Source organism: Solanum verrucosum, unplaced genomic scaffold (assembly GCF_900185275.1).
Source record: "Solanum verrucosum unplaced genomic scaffold, falcon-dt-bn FXZP01000060.1, whole genome shotgun sequence".
Lineage (NCBI taxonomy): Eukaryota > Viridiplantae > Streptophyta > Magnoliopsida > Solanales > Solanaceae > Solanum > Solanum verrucosum.
Window position 1 is genome coordinate 6,161,461 of NW_026020129.1, and position 27,239 is coordinate 6,188,699.

The following is a 27,239-nucleotide window of genomic DNA, read 5'->3' on the forward strand; positions in this document are numbered from 1 at the left end:
ATCGATCAATTTAACTTAATCGACTATGATAAGTAAATCTTTAATTTTGCAGGTCACCATATCATATTTACTGAGAAAATTTACTTTATAACTGTAGATCAACATAATTTAATTTTGTAAATAAAATAAAATAATCAACACCTTGATCTAATTACACGCACCCTTAAACTAAATTACAAGTTCGTTTTAAGTTTTAACGTAATTCAAACGCATAATCCACTGTCAGTGCGTGTGATTACTATTTTTTTGACAAAAATGAATGGCAATGTTAATTTACTTTTTTATTTCTTCCAATTAATTTTGTTAACCCTTGAAAATTTGAGATCAATTTGAAATCGAAAGTGCATACATGTCGCTCTGAACACATGTAACTCCTGCAGTATATTTCACCACACTTATTGAACCCTATCAAACCCTTCTTCATGTAGAGGGTGCACCTTTGTATCTTCGTCGTCTTCATCATCGAATCATCTTTATTTTCAGTGTTAATAGTAAGAAAAAATATCTTTTCAGATAAAGCTATAATGCATCCTTGGCAACTTCTTTCAAAAAATCTTTGTAGATATTGAGATGACTTCCTTCGAATACACAATTAAAAGAACAAAATTGAGAATTCAAATTCTTGTGACCATTTCAGTTTATAACTGCTACACTGTAGTGTCATTATAATTTGCTCCGGTAAGACTCGATGTAACGGAGGTGTAGTTTCTTGCATCATAAAAAAAAAAGGAAATTTACAACTGATTACAGTTGATACAAAAATTCCGCAAAAGAAAAGGGGAACGTTCTTACTCTTTCATCGAACATCGCTATGCTATGGAATTGTTGAAGAATTTAACTGTTGAACATGGTCTGTTATTGCATCAGGACAGGACTGAGCTTGAAGAAGCTCCAAACGCGTAGAATGTTGCGTAAACTGCAATATGTAGTCTTCATCTGAAATCACAATATCGTTCACAAATAAACAAACTAAGCATCAGAGATCTGAAAACATTTCAAATGACGAGACACTAGAGAAGTTTTACTCGTGTCCTTACTTTCTTTTACTGTCCCGTAGAGCCAGCACAAGACTTCGTCTGCAAATGCTAAGCACACTCCACCCTACCACACCAACAGCCAAGAGACATGAGAACTGGAGTTTAATTACCAGGCATTTATGCATGTAGAAACAAAGAGATTAATACCTGCCAGTAATTTTTCATCTTTACTCTGTGTGTTATATCTTTAGTTCTCAATCTTTCTGTGCGAACTAGACGACCAGCATCATCCCTACAGTATAACACAATTACAGATTCATAAAGTTAACCTTGCGTCATTTATCAAAAAATATTTGTACAAATTTAATTTAGGTTGTAACCAGTCACACTGTAAGAACACACTAGTAATTAAGATTATGAAGATGATTACTGAGCATTTCTTTTATTAAATAAGTAAAAAATTTCATCACTAAATACCAACAATCCCATTTTTTTGTTCAGAAAAGTAACATTCTCATTATTTGTTGAAAATTAATGCAGAGACGAAAGAGAAGAAACTCGTGACACTAAGTTGCATAACAACAACCGCCAACCCAGTATAGTCCCACAAATGAGGGGTCTAGGAAGGGTAGGCATTACCCTTAAGTTGCATAACAGATTAAAGAAAAAGAGCAAGATCTGTACCTCAAACCTTAAAAAAGGAAAAGCAAAAGCAAAGATGGAAGATCACAGCATGTAAATTTACCTAAAACCAACAACAATATAAGGTACACCCGCAAGAAATGACTGGATCTGCAACAAAGGGAATATACATAAGTAAAGTAAATAGAAAGCTAAAAAGCTTCAAACAAATGAAAATCTACAAAATTTAAGATATACTAGGTTTAGGCCACATGGTGCAGGGCTCGCAAGTCCCTCACAACCTTTGCCACTTGTACTAGGCCCTGAGGGCTGAAATACTGGGAATATATGAGGTGCACATAGTCTTTTGATAAATGAAGTACAATCTTTAAAATTATTACATTGATTCCTCACTATATCTAACTGTGTTCTGTGAATTTACTAGATTCCGGACAAGTGATTGCATGAACCAAGTTAAATCAATAATCAAGTTTGAATTGATCAAAGATAAAAACAATTAGATTTCAGACTGTTCTGGACTCAAGAGAAAAATTAGTACTCTCACGGTCCCATTTTAACTATTGTTTTGGCTAAAAAAGATCATCCTAGAATTCAAGACTAAAGTAGAAAATTGTTTCCAACTCTACCTTTAATGTTAAAGAAGTAGTCCCTCTGTCCCAATTTATGTGACACTGTTTGACTAGATAAAGTTTAAGAAAGAAAAATTTCGAAATTTGTGGTCTAAAACAAACCTTAGACGCTTGTGTGTCAATAAATCATTTCATTAATGGTAAAAGGAAATTTTTCAAGTAAAGTTGTTCCTTACAGACTAAAACAGAAAGTTTGCCAGATAAATTGGCACAGAAGGAGTAGTTCTTTTAATACATACTCAAAAGGAATCTAATAAATAGGGGTAACTTAGCAAATTATATCTTGTATTTATTATTTTTCTTGATGGGCGTGAAAAGAGCTAAATCCGATAGTTAAAACAGGACTGAGGGAGTATTTCTTATGCAAAGAGGTTTATATAACCTACAAAGTCATATTCATAGCATCCACAATGAAACAGGATAAAATGGAAACCCACTACATGATGGCAGAAAGCAAAGCTTCACTAAATTTCCTTGTCTAGATAGAACTTCCCTAAATTCATGCATATAAACTTAAATTTGGAGATGCCAACAACTCTAAGGAAGCCTGCATTTATCAAATTTATCAATAGTTCCAGTTTCTAGCACAAACTTGCGTTTCCTTCTTTCTTTTTTTTTCCTTGGGAAAAATAACTCATAGTGCTGCCGGTACTATTTCACAAGGACGAAACCTTGACTCCACAGTTCATGCAAAAAAGAACAAGCCTACTCAAGAAAAGAATGTGTAATGATCTCGATAATACTTTCAATCCTATACACCTCCCCCCTCTTTCTACCCTTTTTTTTTTTTTTGATGACAAGGGAAACCCGCAGCCGCTACCCTTTGGGTGCGCACAGGGTAAAACCCCCGCTCCTATGCAATAGCTCGCAAACCACATAGGAGAGATAATCCGCACTAGGCAATCTTGCTTTCGCTGGCAAGGGGTTTCGAACTTGAGACCACCAACATGGAAGTCCCAAGCCCAAACCACTGGGCAAACCCCTTGCTTTCCCTTTTCAATTATTCATTTGTCTCCTATCTCTTCTTTTTATTGGGTGTGATATTTGTCTCCTATCTCATACATCTCTTAACATAATTTAGTTTTCACTTGGAATAGTAGCAACATAGAAAAACTTATCCTTGTGTTAATGTGTTATTGATTTGGCATTTAAAGCACACATAAATACGCATAAGATGCATGAAAGAATCTGCTAAAGAGCATGAAAGATGTGTTTCCATCGTCAATACCCAAAACTTGAGCAATTTCTCCCTCTCGTACTTTTCCTCTGTATGATACTCCAGCTGTAAATAACAGAAATAAGATATAAAAGTTAAATATCAGAAAAGAATGAAGAGAGAAAGAGATCCCAGCAGGAAGGCATACCTCGCGACTAGTCTTTAATTCCACATAAAACCTCCTCCCATCATCAGTTGAATCACAGCAGTCCATTTCAGCCCCCATTAAAACACGATGTGCTCCTAATTTTGTCTTAACTACAGCACAATATTCAACATTGGCATCAACATGATGTATCCCTTCTCCATCAGATCTCCGAGGATCTTCTGTTGCAAGGCTCTCGAAACAATATCCCCAGTAACACCTAGATTAAAGGGGAAAGAAGCCTTATTCAAACATGAAAAGCATATTTAGTCAATACTTCTAATACATAATAACAGATACTTTCTAAACAAACTTTCTTATAAACAAAAAATATTTTTTTCTAAAAAAGCAGATTACGTTTTCATGTTGTCAAATTTTAAGTTATGTGTAACTATTTTGATCATAATATAGTTAGTGACCAACTAGAATTATTTATATCTTTTCATTTCCCCTTATACTAAATTCTTTTAACAAATAAAAAGAGAAGAATTTATTCTAATAAACTCTTTGACATGAGCAGTATAAAATGGATAATAAAATACTCAGTGCTGAATTCACTGAAGAACTTTGTAATTAGCAATTTATGCCAGCCAAATATTAATTACAACAGAGGCAAGTGATACAGAGTGTACAATTTATGGACATGGAATCCCAACTTCATAGTTAAGCCAGCAAAAAAGGAAAACAAAATGGGAAGGTGGAGAAAAGGAGAGAAATTGCATCCTAACTCCATCGTTAATCAGGAATATGGAAATCAGCTGCTCTTTAGTACTGTGAGCCTTTCTTTTGGTTGGAGAATTATTATAGAATCTAAACTCAGCCAACTAAAAATTATAAACCTTCTGAGACGGTTCACATTATCCACAAGTATGCACAATTTTTCCTAAAAACAAGAATTCAGGAAACATTCAAGAACCTTCTACGGTCCAGCACACTCTGTGGCCGTTCTGGCAGTTTATGTACGTCAAGATACACAAGCCCCTTTCTTTTGTGCACTCCCATTTCCCAAGGTTCATTCCTGAGATAAGCAGTAGCCATTATCTGCAGACAAAAAGGACACCCAAGACAAGTGTTAACAGACTAAAGTATCATGTCAACTGAAAATTATATCTGGATCTTGCCATCAAGGACACCAGATGACAAGGTATATAAATGAATATTAATTTGTGCCCGTTAAAAAAACAGTTATTGCTGAAAAAATGAACTATTAATATATTGCAGCTTAATGATCTTCTCCATAATCAATATTTGATACTCTGAAATTGGTCATGCTGCATTATGGAAGCATCAGTCAGAGGAGATTCAAAGTTACCTTATTGAGGTTGTTGCGATAAGTCTGACACAAGGAAAAGGAAAAAGTAAACCACCGTTAAATCAATTGCCAAACACATGGAGTTCTGAAAACGAAGTACAAAATCAAATTTTTCTTACCACGAAATGCATTCTATCAAGTGGTATATTTTTATTCCTGATACTGGCCAATAAGTCGCCAAAACCTTGAGAACCCAAATCTTCCAAAGAGACAGATCTGTCAGATTATACACACAGGTGCAGACAGAAAACAGAAGAACTCTGAGCCTAACCATCAAGCATCTAAAAGTTTCATATTCTCTATACTTCATCCCTCTAGCATATACCTTTCTTCTCAGTAAAAGTGTCAAAACCTTGATTCAGGTCTGCCCCAACATCTTCAGTAATTAGACGCTTGAATAGCCTCTGATATAACAAAGAGAATGTGCTATTATGATTGGTCATTCTGGGTTTGTAATATTGAGATGTAATTAGAAAAGAAAAAAAGACTTAATGCTTACCAAGCTGCGGTCATCAAAGTAGACATCTCCACCTTCAACTCGACTGAAGCACGCGAGTTCACATGGCTATTTATCCCATAAATTAATTACAATAAATTAGAAGAAAAACCAGTTTTACATGCAGAGGTGTTAAAATGTCAAGGGACCAAGAAGGTCCGAATTTTTAAAGGATGTAAGAGGGAGGGGAATCATACAACACCACAATCCATTTATTCTCCAATCAGGAGCAGTCCACTCCAGTTCATACATGTCATGACTAACCAGCAAAGTTTTTTCTGGGAGAATGTAGTGTTTTATAGGCTATAGCAAGGGACAAGTTGAGCCCCATTCAGCGGAGAAATATTAAAATTATATAAAAAATATTCTAGAGAATGAATGAACCTCTAGCACTACAGAAGCTTAATTTGTTTAATGACAAAATACTGAGTATCAGAATGGAGTCCAAATGGAGCAGGAATAGATATGGAAGACTCACATAGCCGACCCCAACTAATTTGAGACTGAGGTGAAATTGTTGCTATTTATACAGAATCGATGAACCCACTTGACACTTGACACAATGGTTAAACCCCAGTACACGAACAAAAGCATAATTTAAAGTTAAAGTTGTACATTTGATCAGCCCAGGTAGCTTTAAAAACAGCTTGGCAGAAGTCCATGTGCTTAGCTAGGGTAGTTTGGCAACAAAAAGGAGAAAACCAGGGAAAGAATCTACCTCTTGAAAAGCTATACATTTTCTTGCTAATGTTTCTTCACTCTTTGCAAACTTCAATTCAGACACAAAGCGTTCATCACGATGGCCATTGAAAAACTTGGAACCATAACCATAGTTCTGCCTTGGGGGATAAGGTCCTGGTCGTGGAAGGATGCCAGCTCCTCTATCATTTTGCCAGCGACCCCGGCCAAATCCTCCCCTTGTTTGGTGGTTAGTGTTACGTATAGGGGGTAAAACTGCAAAAGAGAATGAGAAAGAAGAGCTTAAACAACAATTGACTGGATTAATCGAATATTAATCTAAATGGTGGAAATTGAAACTAATGTTAATGTTGATTATGCATGAGCAATTTCTTTTCTGTAGAAAAAAGTTCCTAGGAATATGGAACCATAGGCTTTTCCTTTTAAGCTTCTCAAAGAGCTAAATCACTGTTTCTCACAACACAATTAAGATTGGCATTCTTCTTTCACAGTTCCAAACCAAGCACCAATCATTCAATTGTTTTTCGCTCATACAACAGAGTGCCAATATAGGCACATCTCCATGAGTATTAACTTAAGTAAAAATATATATGGACATTAAGTAGTTTTTTCACGAAGTAGAAAAGTCAAGGCCATCTAGACGCTATTTAAATTCCTGTATACTTCTACTTTAGATCTCTCATAAAACAGCAAACATGACTCGTGTTGGCAATTTGAGTAATTTATGGTTTTGAACAGCGAAGACATTTTCTGCTTAGAATCTTGAAAATCTACAACTCTTTGATAGCTTTTCACTATGCCAATTATCTTAAACAGCAGATTGAGTTCTCTGTGAGATTCCAAACTGAAGAATTTAAAGACAATGAACTGCATATCACCAAATTCAAAAAAACTCACTAGATGATATCTATAGCAATATAGCATTAACAAGCTACTTCAGTACCACATATCAATCAGAAGCACAACAACAAAAGATGCTCAGCAGCAACAATGGACTACATTCTGTCGGAATCTATTCTGCTTTGCAATTAGAATTATGCAATACGAACAATCAGTTTCATCAAGAAAAACTAAATTATTCCAAATGTAAATTAATCAGCTTATGGCTTCTCTCTTCAACAGAAGAATTCATGGATTGAAAAAAATTGGCTGATAAAATCCCTTGTTCACTTTTCTGCTCCCCAATTAAAAACTGGAGGCTTAAGAATGTTTAAAAATAATTCCTTGCTCTCGTCTGTTTGTTTATGAAAAAAGCTCAAAAAACAAAGAAAGAATTCATGTGTTATCCAGCATCCACAACCAACCCATACAAAAACGCAAAATAGAAACAAATCGAAGAAACAGAAGCAAAATACTCAAAAGTTCCAAAATAAAACCATTAGAAGCATCCAAAATATACACCCCATCAATCAGAGCAAACAAAAGGCAAGTTTAAACACCCAAAAATCAGCTGGAATCCTAGAAGCAAAGTGCTCAAATCAATCAATCAAACAAAGCCAAAACCTGCAAAGTTCCAAAATTTAACCCTCAAAAACATTTCAAAATTACCCTCCTCTCTAAGACCAACCAAATCCCCAGTCAAAAATATCCTAAAACAAGCTCAAAACCTACCCTCTACCCTCAGAAAGTAGGGTAAGGTCTGCTTAACACTCTACCCTCTCCGAACCCCACTTGTGGAATTACACTGGATATGTTATTGTTGAGCTCAAAACCTAGAAATGAAGAGCTCAAATAACTGAAAAGTTCCAAACTTTAACCCTTCAAAAAAGAAAAACTCATCTATCAAACCAATTTAACATTGCAGCAAAATGTTAATAAAAAAGGGACAAAATTAACAAATTACCAGGAACTGGGAAACGACTCTTCGAAAGTGTTTTAGCATAATCTTCGTTATCAGACCCAAAAAGGTCCTTATAATCATCATCATCCTCTTCATTCTGATGATACCCACTACTATTATTATTATTATTATTATTATAATCGTTATTACTATGAGAAATCACTTCGCCGGTATCATCCTCGTCTGCTTCTCTTTCACTCCCACTTCCACTTCCACTTCCACTACTTCTACTCCTATTAGACGATGACGAACGCGAAGAAGAACCCGATGAAGACGATGACGATGCGGCGGCGCCGGCGGCGCCTGAAGAAGTAGATGATGATGATTGTGATGCTGAAGATGGTGATGATTGATTACTCTCTTGCCGTTGCCTTTGTTCTTCTTCATCCTGGTGGTTTGAATAGTTTTCTTCTTCCTGTTGTTCGTCTTCATCTTCTTCTTCTCCGAATAAACGTTTCAAGCGATTCGTCATCTTCGCCTCCATTGTACAGGCGGTCGATTGGTGGTATAACGGCGGAGTTGGTGGGTGGCTGGCTGGCTGTTTTCCGATTTCGATCTTTGCTAGTGTTAGCGTAACAAATTGAGATGTTTTCCGGGAGTTTTTGGTATTTATGTAATGTACAGGGGATATAGTGCAAATATTGAAAACTATGACCCATGGGCTTTATTAACCTGAAGGTCTCTCTCAAGTCCAATTTGTTTTTCTAGGGCCCAATTAGACATTTATATGATGGGCCATTTTGGGCACTATGGCAATCCTGATTTTGAACCCATAAGTACCGAGTAACTTTGTCGACAAACTTTAGACGATGGTCGATAAATAAAGATGATATTCTTTTTTCCTTTTTGTATAAGCACTTGGAGTTCCGAATTTTGCAGATTTTTTTCAAGAAAATAAATAAACAAGAAAGAATAGGAAGAGAGATGAATTTAGTTAAGTACTATAGTAGCTAGTGAATATTAGACAAACTTAGAATAACAACAACAGTATTACAAGTGACTACAACATATATCGGTGGATAATGATGAATCTACGTGACAAAACCTGCTAGCATAAATATCTATTTATGTATACATACATTGTTGAGAAGTTATATGAGTATAGTATACCACGATACAAAATACAAAAAAGATTTTTACACCATCAGATTACATGTTGTGTAGTAGGTAACATACCTCATTATAAAGATTTCATATGAAATCAAACACATATATGAAAAGTACGACGAACGATGAACAAATCCTTGAGCAAGCAGTATTGATTTGATATAATACTTACACTGGAGGAGAAATTAAGGGAGTTGTTCGAGTTTCGGGGTATTGGTCTTGTTCATGTTCGTTCATACTATTGTTGTTGTCAAACTCCCCATTGATGAAAATGCTAAATCTTGGAATTGTAGAGAAAATACGCATAATCCATTCGCGAAAGCTGGTACATGTATTGAAAATCCAAGAAGAACATGTAGAAAGTGTAATGGTAATGAAGAAAATGTACCAAAATAACATTTGTGGGAGTAGAAGTGAGGCTAAACATAGGATATAAAAGGATTTGTTGAAATATCCTGAATTAATATGTATCGTCGTAATTGGATGATGAATTGTTATACGAATGATGGAGAAAAGGAAGGAAAATAATAAAAGGAAGAAGAGTTTGTTCATAAATTCTATGAAAGTTGGGTAATTGGGATTAGGGGTGTTCATAGTTTGGATAAAAACCGATCCAAACCGAAAAACCAAATCAAACCGATTAAATGAACCGATTTAATATGGGTTTTGGTTTGGTTTGGTTTTAGATTGTTAAGAACCGATAGTATTTGGTTTGGTTATGGTTTTGTTCGAAAAAAATCGAAGAAATAACCGAACCAACAAGTTATATACATAAATTTTATTATTATACATACATAATATATTATATTCATAAACAATTTTAAAGATTTTATATATGTTTCATCAAAATTTTATTTTTATAATTTACTTATGAAAGAAAAAAGTCCAAGGTGAGAACATTTTTCTTATTGGTTTCATGTATATAAGTGTCTATGAAAAATCTTTGTGGGACTAAAAATGTCATTGTCTCTTCCTTCTATGCCAAAATAGTGAATTTTGAAGTTTTATTTTGTAAATTCAATGATCGAAAGTTCTTTAATGCCAGCCATTCTAACTATTTTTTGTTTGAATGGATTGTTGTCACTTTTTTCACGTTTTGAATGAATTATTTATTTTATTTTTATGTATGGTTAATAACCGAATCAAACCGAACCAAAACCGAAAACAACCAAACCGATAAATGTATATTATATTTGGTTTGGTTTGGTTTTGATAATTTTAAAACCGATTAAATTGGTTTGGTTTTGGTTTTGACCAATAACCGACCCAAACCAAACCGTGAACACCCCTAATTGGGATGGTCAAATATATGGAAAGGATCCCAATTATCAGAAATAGATAATGTGGATTTGAGGATATTAATTATAATCAAGATCAAGTATCTTAGATCAAACCCCATTAATTCTTTTAAGCTTTTGAGTGTCTTCTTAATTTTTTGGGTCATCTTCTTAATTAGTAGGAAGTATATATAGTCGTAAAATACCAAGTGGATGTTATATAGTCGTAAAGAGATCTATAAATCATAAATTTGAAGCACCAATATAAATGAGTGTGGGACCCAACCACATGCAAAATCGAAATTTCGATTCAACTTACATGTTCCACAATCACACAACTTATTTGTTCCCCAAACATATAAAGTTGAAGTTGAAATCTCCATTTTGCATGTGATTGGGTCCACACTCATATATTTATATTGGTGCTTCAAATTTATGATTCATAGATCTCTTTCTTCTATATAAAGAATTTAAGTTAGAGTGACTATTATATCTATCTATATATAATAGGAAAGGAAAAAAGTCATATGTCAGTACCACAATTATTCTTAAATTTTAGTTCTAAAACTGATATTTTTAGTTAATTTAAATAATAAATTTAATGTTAAAAACAAATAACAATATAAAACAGTTTTAAAAAAAACAGTTTTGAAACTTAACATTTAAATTCAATTTTAAAAACCAATAACAATATAAAACAGTTTTTGTAAATTAAAAAAAAAAAACAGTTTTGGAACTTAATGTTTAAATTCAATTTTAAAAATAAATAACAATATAAAAAAAAAATTAAAAAAAACATTTTGGAACTTAACGTTTAAATAACTGTAAAGCATATTTAAGAAATATAAAAAATTGTAAAGAAAAATATAAGAAATTGTTATATCAAAATTGTTTATAACTTTACTATATCTTTGGAAAGTTCAACTACTATATCTTTGGAAAGTCTTCAATAGACAATGTCAAATAAATATATTTTTTTATTACTTCACAATCTTTTATTCCATATTGTGTTTTTTTTTTTTTTTTGGTAGACCATATTATGTTATTTTTTTCCCTATATCACTTATATCGTATAGTGCACCCGTAATTACGAAATATAGTGATAGTTTGTGTACTTGTAATAATAATTTATTTAAATTGGAGTGGGAATGTGACCCCTTAAATAAATTTGGTCAGCAGAGTATTTATGTCAATTACGTTAGCATATCCGAAAAGGACTCATGTCACATGGTTATAACAATGTCATAATATTAAAGATTACTCATTCAAGAAAAAAAGTTAATCAAAATTGCTTTAAAATAGCAAAATAATAAAATAGTCCTCCGTGGGTCCCCGATTGAGAGACAGCGAGTGTGTATCACTAGGTCAGACATGCATCACTATACTTGGCATTGCATTCTATTGCATTGCACATATTTATCATTAGTGAACTTGATATTGTGCTTTGCTGATCTTATGAGTGTCTTTCTGTGGAACTTTGATTGATGAATATTGAAAAGTAAACCAAATTTACTTATAATAATAATATATGAAAGAGGCTAGTAGCAAAGCTGCTCTTCATCAAACATGTGCTTTAGCTGGTGAACCAAAAGCCAGTCCACTTTATAAGTTTGAATCAAAGCAAAACAATTTGTTATATGTCTATCTGTGCTGAAAATGTTTGCAAGTAAGGATCCAATGGTCACCATCTAATGGAAAAGAAATTGAGGTGCTTCTACTTGAATTCTGTAGGAAATTATATTATATTGTTAGAACATTGTAACGATTAGGTAATGACTATAGGCTAATCATAGGGGGTTGAGATAACATACAATGAATCATTGGTTTGGGAGTAAGGTTTCACAATCTGCACGTCATCTACTAAGCTGTCGATGGAACGAGTTGGTCTTTTGCTTCTTTTCTTTTCATAGTTATTACATTATAATTCAAATTTTGCTATATTGAGATAAATAATTAAATATAATGGTATAAAATTATATGAATACCATTAGATTGATGATATATGGAGAAATTGAAACTTAACCCTAGACTTGAAATTTGGAGAAAATTGAAAGGATTGACATGTTATTGGCATCAAGATTAGAAATTTGATTATAGATTTGAGTGAATTTTTGGGTCTAGGCTAGACAGAAAGTAATGTGGGTGTTTTTAGTTTAAAAACCTTATTGTGATTATTAATGTGAATAGATTGCTTTGAGTTGGAAGTTCAACGAAAGGGGAAAACTCAAATCCCTGAGTAAATTCTTATTTGATTCAGGCAAGTGGATTTTCTAAACTCTTGTTAAGTGTATGGAATTCTTGTATTTCCTTGTAATATGTGTTTGGGGGTAACGAGACTTGGTGATGGGTTGGCGTGTCCACATTGATTAATTCTAATGATGAAAAAGGGGTAATAAAAGAAAATGTGATTAATTGTTTGTGTGTGATGTGTTGAGAATGGTTTGAAAGGTTTGTTGAGTCATTGTTGATGTTGTATCATGATTGTGTTGTTGTGAATTGTGCAATGTTATGAAAATAGTCATCTCTTCATTATTTGTGTGAACATGTCATTTGCATTGTTCTGAGACATGGTTGTGACAAGTGTTATGTGAATTGAAAAAAAATAAGAAATTCAAGAGGATGTACCATTTCGGGGGACGTATTGCACGCCGCGATAGATACTATATTTCGAGGGACGTATCGCGTCAAATTATTGGATAAGTCATATATTTGTTTTTGAAAGCATTTTCTTATTGGTTAAACCGAAAACCGAACCGTTAAAGACCTAAAACCGATAAACCGAAAACCGATAACAAATATCTTATTGGTTTAGCATATTTAAAAACCGAAAACTGATAAACCGAACCGATAATACTTATAACCGAACCGAACCGACCGATACACACCCCTAATGGTAATGGAGAAAATGTACCAAAATAACATTTGTGGGAGTAGAAGTGAGGCTAAACATAGGACATAAAAGGATTTGTTGAAATATCCTGAATTTATGCGTATCGTTATAATTGGATAATGAATCATTATATGTATAACGGAGAAAAGAAAGGAAAATAATAAAAGGAAGAAGAGTTTGTTCATAAATTCTATGAAAGTTGGGTAATTGGGACGATGATCAAATATATGGAAAGGATCCCAATTATCAGAAATAGATAATGTGGATTTGAGGATATTAATTATAATTAAGATCAAGTATCTTAGATCAAACTCCATTAATTCTTTTAAGCTTTTGAGTTTCTTAATTTTTTGGGTCATAATCTACTAGTATATATATTGTCATAAAATACCAAGTGGATGTTATACTCTTTTGACTTTGTTTGGGTTAATTAGGGTTGAAATTATTAATATGTAACATATTCACACGGTGACACATATTCTTCTTTCTTTCTTTAGTCTTTCTCGACATGACTTTTTTTTTTGTATACTTAGAACGTGTAAGTGTAATTTGGTCCAACTTTTAATACTTTTCTAATGTTGATACTTAAATAATATTGTAACTTTGCTTTTTTGTAGTTGTACTTTTTAAATTTGCCTCAAAATTGGGTTTGGATCCCGTCCAGTGGGGATCTCCTCCAGTGCCTCCAGTAGGCCTTTAAATTTATTACACGTGTCTAATTATATTCAATGGACTAGATTAATTTTACTAACCAAAGCCGTAAACTTCCGTCAACAACATGTCTCTCTCCTTCTATCTCCCGTTGTCATACCAATGTTTAAATTCCTGTATACTTCTACTTGAGTAATTTATGGTTTTGAACAGCGAAGACATTTTCTGCTTAGAATCTTGAATATCTACAACTCTTTGATAGCTTTTCACTATGCCAATTCTCTAATTGAGTTCTCTGTGAGATTCCAAACTGAAGAATTTAAAGACAATGAACTGCATATCACCAAATCCAAAAAAACTCACTAGATGATATCTATAGCAATAACATTAACAAGCTACTTCAGTACCACATATCAATCAGAAGCACAACAACAAAAGATGCTCGGCAGCAACAATGGACTACATTCCGTCGGAATCTATTCTGTTTTGCAATTAGAATTATGCAATATAGAACAATCAGTTTCATCAACAAAAACTAAATTGTTCCAAATGTAACTGAATCAGCTTATGGCTTCTCTCTTCTACAGCAGAAATTCATGGATTGAAAAACATGGGCTGATAAAAACCCCTTGTTCGCTTTTCTGCTCCCCAATTAAAAACTTGGAGGCTTAAGAATCTTTAAAAATAATTCCTTGCTCTCGTCTGTTTCTTTGCGAATAAAGTTCAGAAAACAAAGAAAGAATTCATTTGTTATCCAGCATCAACAACCAACAAATACAGAAACGCAAAATAGAAACAAAACAAACTCACTCCAAACCACAACAGAATTTTGGGGGAAAAGAAAAAAACATTGTGTATTTACTCCAAAGTCGAATAAATCAGAAGTAACAGAAGCAAAATACTCAAAAGTTCCAAAATCAAACCATTAGAAACATCCAAAATATACACCCCATCAATCAGAGTAAACAAAAGGCAAGTTTAAATGCCCCAAAATCAGCTGGAATCCTAGAAGCAAAGTGCTCAAATCAATCAAACAAAGCCAAAACCTGCAAAGTTCCAAAATTTAACCCTCAAAAACATTTCAAAATTACCCTCCTCTCTAAGACCAACCAAATCCCCAGTCAAAAATATCCCAAAACAAGCTCAAAACCTACCCTCTACCCTCAGAAAGTAGGGTAAGGTCTATCCTCTCCGAACCCCACTTATGGAATTACACAGAGTATGCTGTAGTTGAGCTCAAAACCTAGAAATGAAATGTTCAAATAACTGAAAAGTTCCAAACTTTAACCCTTCAAAAAAGAAAAACTCATCAATCAAACCAATTTAACATTGCAGCAAAATGTTAATAAAAAGGGGACAAAATTAACAAATTACCAGGAACTGGGAAACGACTCTTCGAAAGTTTTTTAGCATAATCTTCGTTATCAGACCCAAAAAGGTCCTTATAATCATCATCATCCTCTTCATTCTGATGATACCCACTACTATTATTATTATTATAATCGTTATTACTATGAGAAATCACTTCGACGGTATCATCCTCATCCGCTTCTCTTTCACTCCCACTTCCACTTCCACTTCCACTACCACTACTTCTACTCCTATTAGACGATGAAGAACGTGAAGAAGAACCCGATGAAGACGATGACGATGCGGCGGCGCCGGCGGCGCCTGAAGAAGTAGATGATGATGATTGTGATGCTGAAGATGGTGATGATTGATTACTCTCTTGCCGTTGCCTATGTTCTTCTTCATCTGGGTGGTTTGAATAGTTTTCTTCTTCCTGTTGTTCGTCTTCATCTTCTTCTTCTCCGAATAAACGTTTCAAGCGATTCGTCATCTTCGCCTCCATTGTACAGGCGGTCGATTGGTGGTATAACGGCGGAGTTGGTGGCTGGCTAGCTGTTTTCCGATTTCGATCTTTGCTAGTGTTAGAGTAACAAATTGAGATGATTTCCGGGAGTTTTTGGTATTTATGGAATGTACAGGGGGTATAGTGCAAATATTGAAAACCATATATATGATCATGGGCTTTGAAAACCTTTCTATCAAGTCCAATTTGTTTTCTAAGGCCCAATTAGACATATTTATGATGGGCCATTTTGGGCACTATGGCAATTCTGATTTTGCTTGCCTAAGTACTGAGTAAATTTGTCCACAAACTTTGGACGTTAGTTGATAAATTGAGTTGATATTTATTTTCTTTCCTTTATTTTATAAGAACTTAGAGTTCTGAATTTCGGAGAAGCTTTTTCAAGAAAATAAACAAAGAAGAAAGAAGAAGAAGAGGGGATTGAATGAAATTAATAAAATACTATTACAACAACAACAATATTACAAGTGACAACCATATATCTCGGTGGATAATGATGAATCTAAATGACAAAACATGCTATCTCAAATATCTATGTATGTATACATACACCATTGAGAAGCTATGTACTATATCACGATACAAAATATAGAAAGAGTTCTACACCATCAGATTACATGTTTTGTACTGCAGAAGGAAGCAAGCATTATTGATTTGATACAATTACACCGGAGGCAGAGGTAGAGGATTATTGTTGTCAAACTCCCCATTGATGAAAATTCTAAATCCCATTGGAATTGTGGCGAAAATACGCATAATCCATTCGCAGAAGCTAGTACATGTATTGAAAATCCAAGAACAAGAAGATATAATGGTAATGAAGAAAATGTACCAAAATAACATTTGTGGGAGTAGAAGTGAGGCTAAGCATAGGATATAAAGGGATTTGTTGAAATATCCTGAATTTTTTATGTGTATAATCGTAATTGGATGATGAATTGTTATACGAACGATGGAAAAAAAAGAGGAAAATAATAAAAGCCAGAAGAGTTTGTTCATAAATTCCATGAAAGTTGGGTAATTGAGATGATTGGCAAATATGTGGAAAGGATCCCAATTATCAGAAATAGATAATGTGAATTTGAGGATGTTAATTATAATCACGAACAAGTATCTCAGATCAAATTCCATTAATCTTTTTGAAGCTTTTTTTGAGTTTCGTCTCTCTTTGGGTCAGATTTTGTAGATTTTGTGCTGATAAAAAAAGCCCATAAGACGTGTTTTTATTTATACACAAATTTAAGGAGTAAATTGTAGGGTGTGTAGACTTTTTTAATTTAAAAGTCTACGGACAATTTATTTAAAATAAGCTGTCTTAATCCAAATTTTAACAAAGTGAGTGTTTAGCTGTCATGAATCCAAATTTTAACAAAGTATGGTGTCCAAATTTTAACAAAGTGAAGGTGTTTAGCCGTCTTAATCCAAATTTTAACAAAGTATGATGTAAGCTGACTTAATCCAAATTTTAACAAAGTATGGTGTAAGCTGACTTAAATCCAAATTTTAACAAAGTAAAGGTATAAGCTGTCTTAATCTTTGAAATTTCATTTTATTTGGCTGTTTTCATTATATATAAAAATTTGAATCAACTTCATGTATTACATATAATAAGTCTACAATTTAAAAGTGAATAACATCCCAATTATGCTCTTGATCTTCCAGCTATCTGTGAATGAAATTTACATGCGACCTGTAATTCTTTCCTTCTAGATACATGCAATAGTTTTAATTGATGTTGTCATGTATTGATTTTTGACATGTCATTCGTTCCTTTTATATACTTGTTATGTCATAAATTTTACTGTTTTTAGAGAAACCACCTCTTAAAATATTTCAAGTATAAAATACTTTTAAAAAAATACTCAGAAAACATCTCCACCTAATTTTTTTTAAAGAAATTAAAAAAATTTAATTTAATTATTTTTTAACAGATTAAATCTTTATAAATTTTAAAAAAATGGGTAAGAAATTCTTTTTTACGCTTCAAAAAGGTTTTTAAGACATTTGAACCGTCCGCTAACAACAGTTATCCTACGACTTGATAAAACATCTTGACTAACTTTGAAAAGTATTTAAAGGAAAAAAATCATTTGAAAAGAATTGAACGTAAAACTTTTCAAAATAATTTAGAAGGACAGTAAGCTTCATCAAAAGTGATCAAATAAAGAAAGCCAATTAAATGAGATTTGTTTAAGTGAAATAAATTATCATAATAAGAAATGGCTCATCTTTAGGAGATTTAATTAAATTAACCAATCAAATAAAGGTTAGTAAATTTTACTGTATAAATGAAAGTCACCTTTTAAAATATTTTAAGTATAAAATAAGAATTGGAAGTTGATTATACTGTATAATTTATAAGTTCTTTTGTCACTTGTTTCTCAATAGTGTCATAAATTTTACTGTATAAATGAAAGTCACCTTTTAAAATATTTTAAGTATAAAATAAGAATTGGAAGTTGATTATACTGTATAATTATAAGTTCTTTTGTCACTTGTTTCTCAATAGTGTCATAAATTTTACTGTATAAATGAAAGTCACCTTTTAAAATATTTTAAGTATAAAATAAGAATTGGAAGTTGATTATACTGTATAATTATAAGTTCTTTTGTCACTTGTTTCTCAGTAGTGTCATAAATTTTACTGTATAAATGAAAGTCACCTTTTAAAATATTTTAAGTATAAAATAAGAATTGGAAGTTGATTATACTGTATAATTATAAGTTCTTTTGTCACTTGTTTCTCAATAGTGTCATAAATTTTACTGTATAAATGAAAGTCACCTTTTAAAATATTTTAAGTATAAAATAAGAATTGGAAGTTGATTGTACTGTATCAACACCTGTAATTATAAGTTCTTTTGTCACTTGTTTCTCAATAGTGTCATAAATTTTACTGTATAAATGAAAGTCACCTTTTAAAATATTTTAAGTATAAAATAAGAATTGGAAGTTGATTATACTGTATCAACACTTGTAATTATAAGTTCTTTTGTCACTTGTTTCTCAATAGTGTCGTAAATTTTACTGTATAAATGAAAGTCACCTTTTAAAATATTTTAAGTATAAAATAAGAATTGGAAGTTGATTATACTGTATCAACACTTGTAATTATAAGTTCTTTTGTCACTTGTTTCTCAATAGTGTCGTAAATTTTACTGTATAAATGAAAGTCACCTTTTAAAATATTTTAAGTATAAAATAAGAATTGGAAGTTGATTATACTGTATAATTATAAGTTCTTTTGTCACTTGTTTCTCAATAGTGTCATAAATTTTACTGTATAAATGAAAGTCACCTTTTAAAATATTTTAAGTATAAAATAAGAATTGGAAGTTGATTGTACTGTATCAACACCTGTAATTATAAGTTCTTTTGTCACTTGTTTCTCAATAGTGTCATAAATTTTACTGTATAAATGAAAGTCACCTTTTAAAATATTTTAAGTATAAAATAAGAATTGGAAGTTGATTATACTGTATCAACACTTGTAATTATAAGTTCTTTTGTCACTTGTTTCTCAATAGTGTCGTAAATTTTACTGTATAAATGAAAGTCACCTTTTAAAATATTTTAAGTATAAAATAAGAATTGGAAGTTGATTATACTGTATCAACACTTGTAATTATAAGTTCTTTTGTCACTTGTTTCTCAATAGTGTCGTAAATTTTACTGTATAAATGAAAGTCACCTTTTAAAATATTTTAAGTATAAAATAAGAATTGGAAGTTGATTATACTGTATAATTATAAGTTCTTTTGTCACTTGTTTCTCAATAGTGTCGTAAATTTTACTGTATAAATGAAAGTCACCTTTTAAAATATTTTAAGTATAAAATAAGAATTGGAAGTTGATTATACTGTATCAACACTTGTAATTATAAGTTCTTTTGTCACTTGTTTCTCAATAGTGTCGTAAATTTTACTGTATAAATGAAAGTCACCTTTTAAAATATTTTAAGTATAAAATAAGAATTGGAAGTTGATTATACTGTATAATTATAAGTTCTTTTGTCACTTGTTTCTCAATAGTGTCGTAAATTTTACTGTATAAATGAAAGTCACCTTTTAAAATATTTTAAGTATAAAATAAGAATTGGAAGTTGATTATACTGTATCAACACCTGTAATTATAAGTTCTTTTGTCACTTGTTTCTCAATAGTGTCGTAAATTTTACTGTATAAATGAAAGTCACCTTTTAAAATATTTTAAGTATAAAATAATTTTAAAAAAATATTTAGAAAAAATCTCCACTTTTTAAAAGAAATTAAGAAAACTTAATTTAATTGTTTTTTAACAGATTAAATCTTTATAAATTTAGAAAAAGTGGATAAGAAATTCTTTTTTACGCCTCAAAAAGGTTTTTAAGACATTTGAACCGTCCGCTAACACTAGTTATCCTACGACTTGACTAAAACATCTTGAATAACTTTGAAAAATATTTAAAGGGAAAAAAAACCATTTGAAAACAATTGAACTTAAACTTTTCAAAATAATTTAGAAAGAAATACAATTCAACAAAATGCAGGGATGGTGTCCGAAATGGACTCAGATGAACGTCACATGTATCAAAATAAGGGAAAAGTAATTAATGGAGGGTTTTGAACAATTCACATATGCAATTACGCTTTCAATTAGGAACAATCAAAATATAGCTTAACTCAAGATATCTACAAATTACTACAAGCACCAAAGAAAATATATAAGCATATGAAGTATTACTAACGCCCACCACGTGATATACTACATACCACTTTCAATAATTTCACTTTGACAAATTAGCAAACATATCATACTTAGTCATATGAAGACTTGAAACAAAAGGAAATTACTTGTGTGATTATTTAGAGGAAAAAAAATAAACAAAGTAGGGGATATCGACAAATTTGCAAAGCTAAAGTTTTGTAGAGATTGGTTACTTAGCTAAGTTGGTATTTGAATAGATTTTGACCCTAACAAAAGCATACGAATACATAAAAAAGATACAGTTTAAGATTCAAGACCATGAACATATAGATTATAGACTAGTTCTTAAAGAGAATCCAGTGTTACTGAATCTTTATTACACTTCTCGAAAACAAAAAAAAAACTTATTCACTAAAAGGACAGATTATGCAATAGTTAAGAATTTATTGAATTACAAATGACACTAAAGTGATACCAAAGAAAAATAATCGTCAAGTAAACATTGAATGCACAACTACATTATGAGTATTAAGATATTGAAACAAAGTTCCAAAACATATAATTCTAATTTGAACATCAAAACAGTGCACTTAGAGATCATTTTCAAAAAAAGATGTATAGACATAACACATTTATAAATATCTTCTCTACAACAAAAGAAAATGACTTTAACAAAGAGAGTCATTTACTACAGAGACAAATTATGACTAATTTCGATAACGTAAACAAACACATTAATTGAAATAAATTAGGATTGGCAATGAATATTACCTTTCTCGGAGCAGCCACACTAGGACGACGAGCTTGACCGTGAAGCTTCTGCACCACTGTGAGCTCTGTTTTTAGAGGGTGAAAATCTCTTGCTTTCCCCCTCTCTACTCTTAAGACTTTCCTACTATTTTTTCCAACTCTATACCCCCACCCCCCCACACACATTAAAAAAGATGTAGGTTTATATAGAGGGATTTTGGGTTGATTTAGGGAGAAACGGTCGAAATTTCAATTTTGAAATTCAAATTCCAGCGTTCTTTTCGAAGCAACAGTGAAGGTATGGGACGCGGCTGCTGCAGGTGCCACTGCTTTTCCGGATTTGCTGGGATTTGAAAGCTGCTAGCTGGAGAAAAAGACGTTGGCGTACAGGGTGGGGTCGCTGGGTACTGAACTGCGAGGAAGAAGAAGAACAAAGGGTTGGGTTTTGGTACTGCTGCTGTTTTGGTATTTGTATATTCGTATTGTTGGTTGTAGGCTGCTAATAAATAAGAAATGGGCTGGGTATTGAACTAGAGGTGTTTGGGCTGGCGTTAGATCTTTAAGAAATAATCATATTGAGTTTAATTTAGATGAATTAATATTAATTAATTAAGGAGCTTTTTAATCTTAACAAAATAAAATAATTAACTTAAATGTAAATTATTTAACTCAAAATATAAACTATAAATAAGCTAAACTAATTAACAAATGTTTAACAAAATCTTTTTGAGACGGTTTTTGAATATCCATAAACTATACTAATTATATACAAAATTATATAAAACATATATATTATTTAAAAATTATAAAGAAAAAGAGACAACTATTTAAAATAACTTGAAAAATTATTTTGAATTTTATAAAGTGAATTATTTCAAATCATTTGGAATTTAAGAAGTAGATGATTAATTTTTATTGTGGAGGTTCAAAATTGAGTGTCAACATATGTCATTTTATTTGTCTAAATTTATCACTTTTAGTTTCTAATTTATCATTAACTATTATCATTTCGCAGTATACTTTTCAAAATATTGACTTTATTAAATAAAATTGTGATTCTATTTATTATTTCTCGAAAGTTAAGAAGTCACAAATTGTGATTCTATTTATTATTTTTCAAAAGTTAAGAAGGGTGACAAGTCAATACTAGACAAGTAAATACTTCTTCCGTCCATTTTTAATTGTCATGTTGCGATTTTCGAAAGTCAATTTAATTAATTTTCAAAGTTAAATTAGATTTCATTAATTTGATATTTTAAACAAAAAATTTAGATATTCAAAAACTATACGAAAAATACTATTAATTGCAAGTTTTTGCACATCAATATGATGAAAAATAGATTGTAAAATGTTAGTCAAATTTTTTATATGTTTGACTCTAAAAATGGAAATTATGACGATTAATTGTGGACGGAGGGAGTATAAACAAAGGGCGTACAATAGTAATATTATAGTAGAGTAGAGCAAAGATTTGAACATCGCATGACTTAATCATATTTTAATATATAATTAACACGTTTACTTTTATTTTGTGATATACAAATTCTCCAACCATATATAAAAAGATATAGGGAAAACTGTACCTGAAAAAGAAAAACTATTTATAAGCAGTTACTCCTTTACTTTCGTATCACTTGTTTTTAACTATCAATGTGTGTTTATTGTCTGGTACTATCAAAGTATATAATGGAACCAAAGAGGAAGAAATCGTGCTTAAGTGAAAACACTACTGTGTTACTCCTTGATACCATTAGATTTATATATATATATATATATACACACACTCTGATGACATTGAGGATGAACAAACAATGTTTCAGTAAAAAGGTTGTTCTATTACTACTTGAAACCATCAGAGTATATATATACTCTGATGGTATCAAGGATGAAGAAGCAACGGTTCAGTGAATAGAATAAAGGGACAGTTGAGTAAATAATTTGAATCGTGGGTCCAATTTGTGTAGTTTTCCATAAAGATATAAGTATAGGAGACAATAACAAATAACTCAAGGCATTAAATTATGATAATAAGTTCATATTTCGAAGAAAAAAAAATCCGAAAAGAAATAGGAAATAATTCAATTTTTATTTGAAGTTTTTTTTTTATAAATTCAATTATTCTTTTATTATTATTGATGATATATAATTCAATTTTCCTCATGCTTCAACAATTTTATTGAGTATAATATCCGTGTTGTTTATCATTTTTATATTTTATTTTTCTATAATTTAATTAAAGACGAGGATTTCCATTTACAATGTGTGCTTTAAGATATAAAAAAATCTATATACACGGTCATTCACTATTTATGGATATGAAGTTCTTTGTGCCCTTTAAAGTAATATATATATATATATATATATATATATATATATATATATATATATATATATATATATAATATCTTTGTCTTGAATAATAATATTATTAATAATTAACAATAGGCATGAAAATAATAGCACATTTTTATTATATATATACATGAACCGATCAAGAATTGATACGTATAATGCATGTTTCCTCTTTCTTCATTACAATCAAGTCATTTAACAAAAATATTTTAGGAAAAATCGTTGCCAAGGTAGTGATTTCAAAAAAAATAAAATTATTAATCGAGGAAAACGCTGCCCCTAGAGCGATGTAGGGAAAAAAAATTCGACTTAAAATCGCTACTGTAAAAAAAAGAAAAAAATGTTTGGACAAAAATCATTGCGTTTATTTTTGACGGAGTAATGGCGTCAATATTGTGTTAGAGGGAAATCGCTTCGTCAAGAGCGATTTTTCCCTTTTGATTTTAAAAAAAATTGATATGCCCTTTTGGAATTTTTGACAATTTTTTTGGCCCTTTTGACTCCTGCCTCATATTTATGTTACTAAATTACTTATTTTTTGTGTTGGACCCGTGCTTGCACGGGCTTGCTATCGTCTAGTAAGACATGAAATAAGCCAATTACCTTAATTTAAGTTGGACTGATTATTAATTAAATACGGAAAGAATATTACTTTTTTCGTCTCAAAATTAGTGTTACTTTAGCAAAAATAAATTATCCCAAAGTAAATGTCATCTAAGAAATTCAAGACAAAAATTAATTAGTAGAGATAATTTAGTGAATTGCATATTATATTTATTAATTTTTTAGTGAACCTGACTTTTTGTAGCGCTTATTTTGAAATAATGAAAAGAGTAAAAACGGCTTCAGCACTATATTGAAATTCAAGCAAGTATTGCTATAAATTATTTCAAACTCAAGGAATGTTTTGCGCAATTTGAACTTTTGAACGTTCAACCTCTACAATTTTTTTGAAATTAATATCATAAATAAATGTATGTATCATTAATTAGAGAAATGGATATCATAAGTGAAATAATGATAAAATATTTAAGTTTGATATATGTGTCAATTTTAAAATAGATATTATGAGTGAAATATCTATGTGGAAGAAAAAACTATTTTGATTTATTACACCTCTTTTAAAGAACAAATATTTCATCCAAAGGACGAACAAATCTTCCCTCCAGAGGGTGGAGCTAGATCAGAGTATCGATTATGTGTTCGACAAAACACAATAACTTTTAGTAAAAGTCTTATTCTTCTACGAAAGAATACACTTATGTACAAAAACTTTTTCATAATTCAATAAGCTGCATTCTTTGAAATTCAGAATTTTGTATTAGTCACGAGTTAATGTAGTTAGACCGGAGACAATAGATGAATTGTTTGAGCTTGGGGTTGCTGGTCAAACTCGGCATTGATGAAAATGCAAAATCCTGGAATTGTAGAGATAATAAGTAAAGACCATTCCTTAAAATTGGCAATCCAATTAGAAGGAAGTGCCATAATTGTAATGAAGAAAATGTACCAAAATAACACTTGTGGGAGTAAAAATGAGGCTAAACATAAGATATTAAAAGACTAGGAGAAATTTTTTGAACTTATGTGTATTCTCATTGGATGATGAATTGCTATACGAGTGGTGGAGAAAATGAAGGAAAAAAAAGAAGGAAAACAAGCCTAGTCATAAATGTCATGAAACTAAGTTGGACAGATATATGGTAAGGATCCCATTCATTTGAAATAAATATGAATTTGAGAATATTAATTATAATTAAGATCAAGTATCTTTGATCAAACTCCATTCTTGGTAAACTTTTGAATCTTTATATTTGAGTATGTTTACTATAGTTTCTAATTAAATCAATATATATATATATATATATATAGCAAAGATAAGATGGTCGATCAAGAACAAAATTGTCATTTTGGTCATTTTTTGAAAAATGGCTTTGCTCATTCATGCCAACTATAAGACCCAACACATTAAAAGAGTGAAAAGTTGGGACAATCGAGGGTAATTCAGCTTAAAATAATTGTACATTATGCGGTGAAAGTATAATTCACAAAAAAATTTGGATAACATCAATTTATTTATTGGTGTATCCCTCACTAATTAAGTCAAGTGTGCAAAGATATGATTTGAACTTATTATATTTTAGTTTAAAAGTTACCAAATATTTAAGATGAAAGCTTGTATATCGAAGTTTAAACCAATGATTTACTAAATATCAACAAGAAATAATCTTTGCATTATCATCATAGTATAACTTGTCTTCGAGTCAAATAACCCCCTTAGAGTACTATAAATTGCATTTCTTGTGGGTTAAATTTTGGGATATACAACCTATAATGGATATCAATTTTAGCCAAAGATTAGGCTTAGCAACTAAAGCCTAAAAAATTGGTAATGAATATACACATTCTACCTAACGACTAAAAATATAGGAGAACGCAACTCCTAATTACACAATGGTAATGAATATTCAACTTCTAATTTCACGCTAATATTCCTTTCCAAAATTTAAAAAATCCGTCGAACAAAATCGCAAATATTCAGTATCATGAGTACAAATGATTTTATCGCAGTAACATGTACAACCCTCGTGTACATCATTGTATACCCATGTATATCATTGTTATACTTATAACAGACAACTCTATATCGTGTTTCATATATGCATGCAAACAAATTTAAGCAAATAACGTTCCATAGCTATAGTTTATCATATATGTTCCATGGCTATAATTTAGTTAGCTATAAAGCCAGTTGGCGAAGTGACGTTAAGCATCCTTAGGGTCCAGATTAAACAAAAGAAGGGAAAGGCCTAAGCAAAGAAGGGTGTGCCTTAGTTCAGTCCAGTGGCGGAGCCAGAACTTCGACTAAGGGGTGTCAAAATATAAAGAAGTAAAATCGCGTAGAAGTTAAGGAGTGTCAATATGTAATATATACACATAAAAAATAATTTAACTCTAGCTACACAGTATAATTTTTCGACGAAGGGGTGTCGGTCGACACCCCTCAACTACATGTGGCTCCGCCACTGGTTCAGTCTCGAGGACGGGATAATAGGGGCGTAGATTTGTATATCTCTTTTTTTTTTTTTTTTTAAATTTATACAAAAAATTTTAATAAATAGATACATACACGCTAAATACGGTGACAAAAAATTTACAGAATCCCATAATTCACGATAATCATTTTTTAATAAAATATTTTGCCCAAAATGAGTTCTACTACGATACTAACACCAATATTTATACAAATCAATTTCTATATACAAGTAGATGCATATGTAAAAATATACAAATATTTGTATAAATATAGAACTATTTGCATTTGTATATAATTATAAATTGTATATGTATATGAATATATGACTTAAATATACAAATATATAAATACATCTCAATATAGTTATGCATATATGGAATTAAATCACAATTTGTATGTGTATAACTAATAACTAATAAATATACAAATTGCTATATACCTTTAGGGTTTATACGAATTCATGTGATTCTTCAGATCTGTCCTGATCTAATGAATCATCTCTTGTTTCCTCCTTCAACTATTTTGATGTTGCTTGCCTTAGCATTATTGATAACTTACTGCAATGTCATTAGGCCAGTCTTTTGTTGGATTTCAACTCTTGAATAGATTTTTCATCTTCAATTTCTCTAGATTTTGCAATAGACCCTGCATTGACTCGAA

The 27,239-nt window shown here is 31.2% G+C and overlaps 2 protein-coding genes across 4 annotated transcripts in view; one reads left to right on the forward strand and one right to left on the reverse strand.

Annotated features, from left to right (window-relative positions):
• Positions 1-27,239, forward strand: part of LOC125827081 (serine/threonine-protein kinase SAPK3-like) — a 106,478-nt gene that overhangs the window by 38,732 nt on the left and 40,507 nt on the right. The gene's annotated exons all lie outside the window — the stretch shown is intronic.
• Positions 632-15,824, reverse strand: LOC125827070 (NAD-capped RNA hydrolase DXO1). Of its 3 annotated transcripts, XM_049506432.1 has the most exons (14): positions 15,320-15,824; positions 7,960-8,023; positions 6,136-6,371; positions 5,421-5,486; positions 5,247-5,325; positions 5,041-5,120; positions 4,922-4,945; positions 4,526-4,650; positions 3,613-3,829; positions 3,477-3,530; positions 1,723-1,769; positions 1,185-1,269; positions 1,038-1,101; positions 632-936 (listed from the first exon to the last, which is right to left on the reverse strand). In XM_049506432.1, exons 1-14 carry the CDS (start codon positions 15,731-15,733, stop codon positions 815-817), a joined length of 1,677 nt encoding a protein of 558 aa, XP_049362389.1. In that variant the 5' UTR covers positions 15,734-15,824; the 3' UTR covers positions 632-814. The 3 variants fall into 3 exon arrangements, with proteins under 3 accessions (XP_049362389.1, XP_049362388.1, XP_049362387.1); XM_049506431.1 differs by lacking the exon at positions 7,960-8,023 and having other exon boundaries at positions 15,256-15,824; XM_049506430.1 differs by lacking the exon at positions 15,320-15,824 and having other exon boundaries at positions 7,960-8,514.

Excerpts from the sequence above, each read along its gene's own strand:
- LOC125827070 (XM_049506430.1), bottom strand. The coding sequence starts at position 8,440 with ATGGAGGCGAAGATGACGAATCGCTTGAAACGTTTATTCGGAGAAGAA. Across the intron at positions 5,487-6,135 it reads AATGTATAGCTTTTCAAGAG|CCATGTGAACTCGCGTGCTT; the intron begins GTAGATTCTTTC and ends TGGGATAAATAG. Across the intron at positions 1,102-1,184 it reads AGATGAAAAATTACTGGCAG|GGTGGAGTGTGCTTAGCATT; the intron begins GTATTAATCTCT and ends TTGGTGTGGTAG.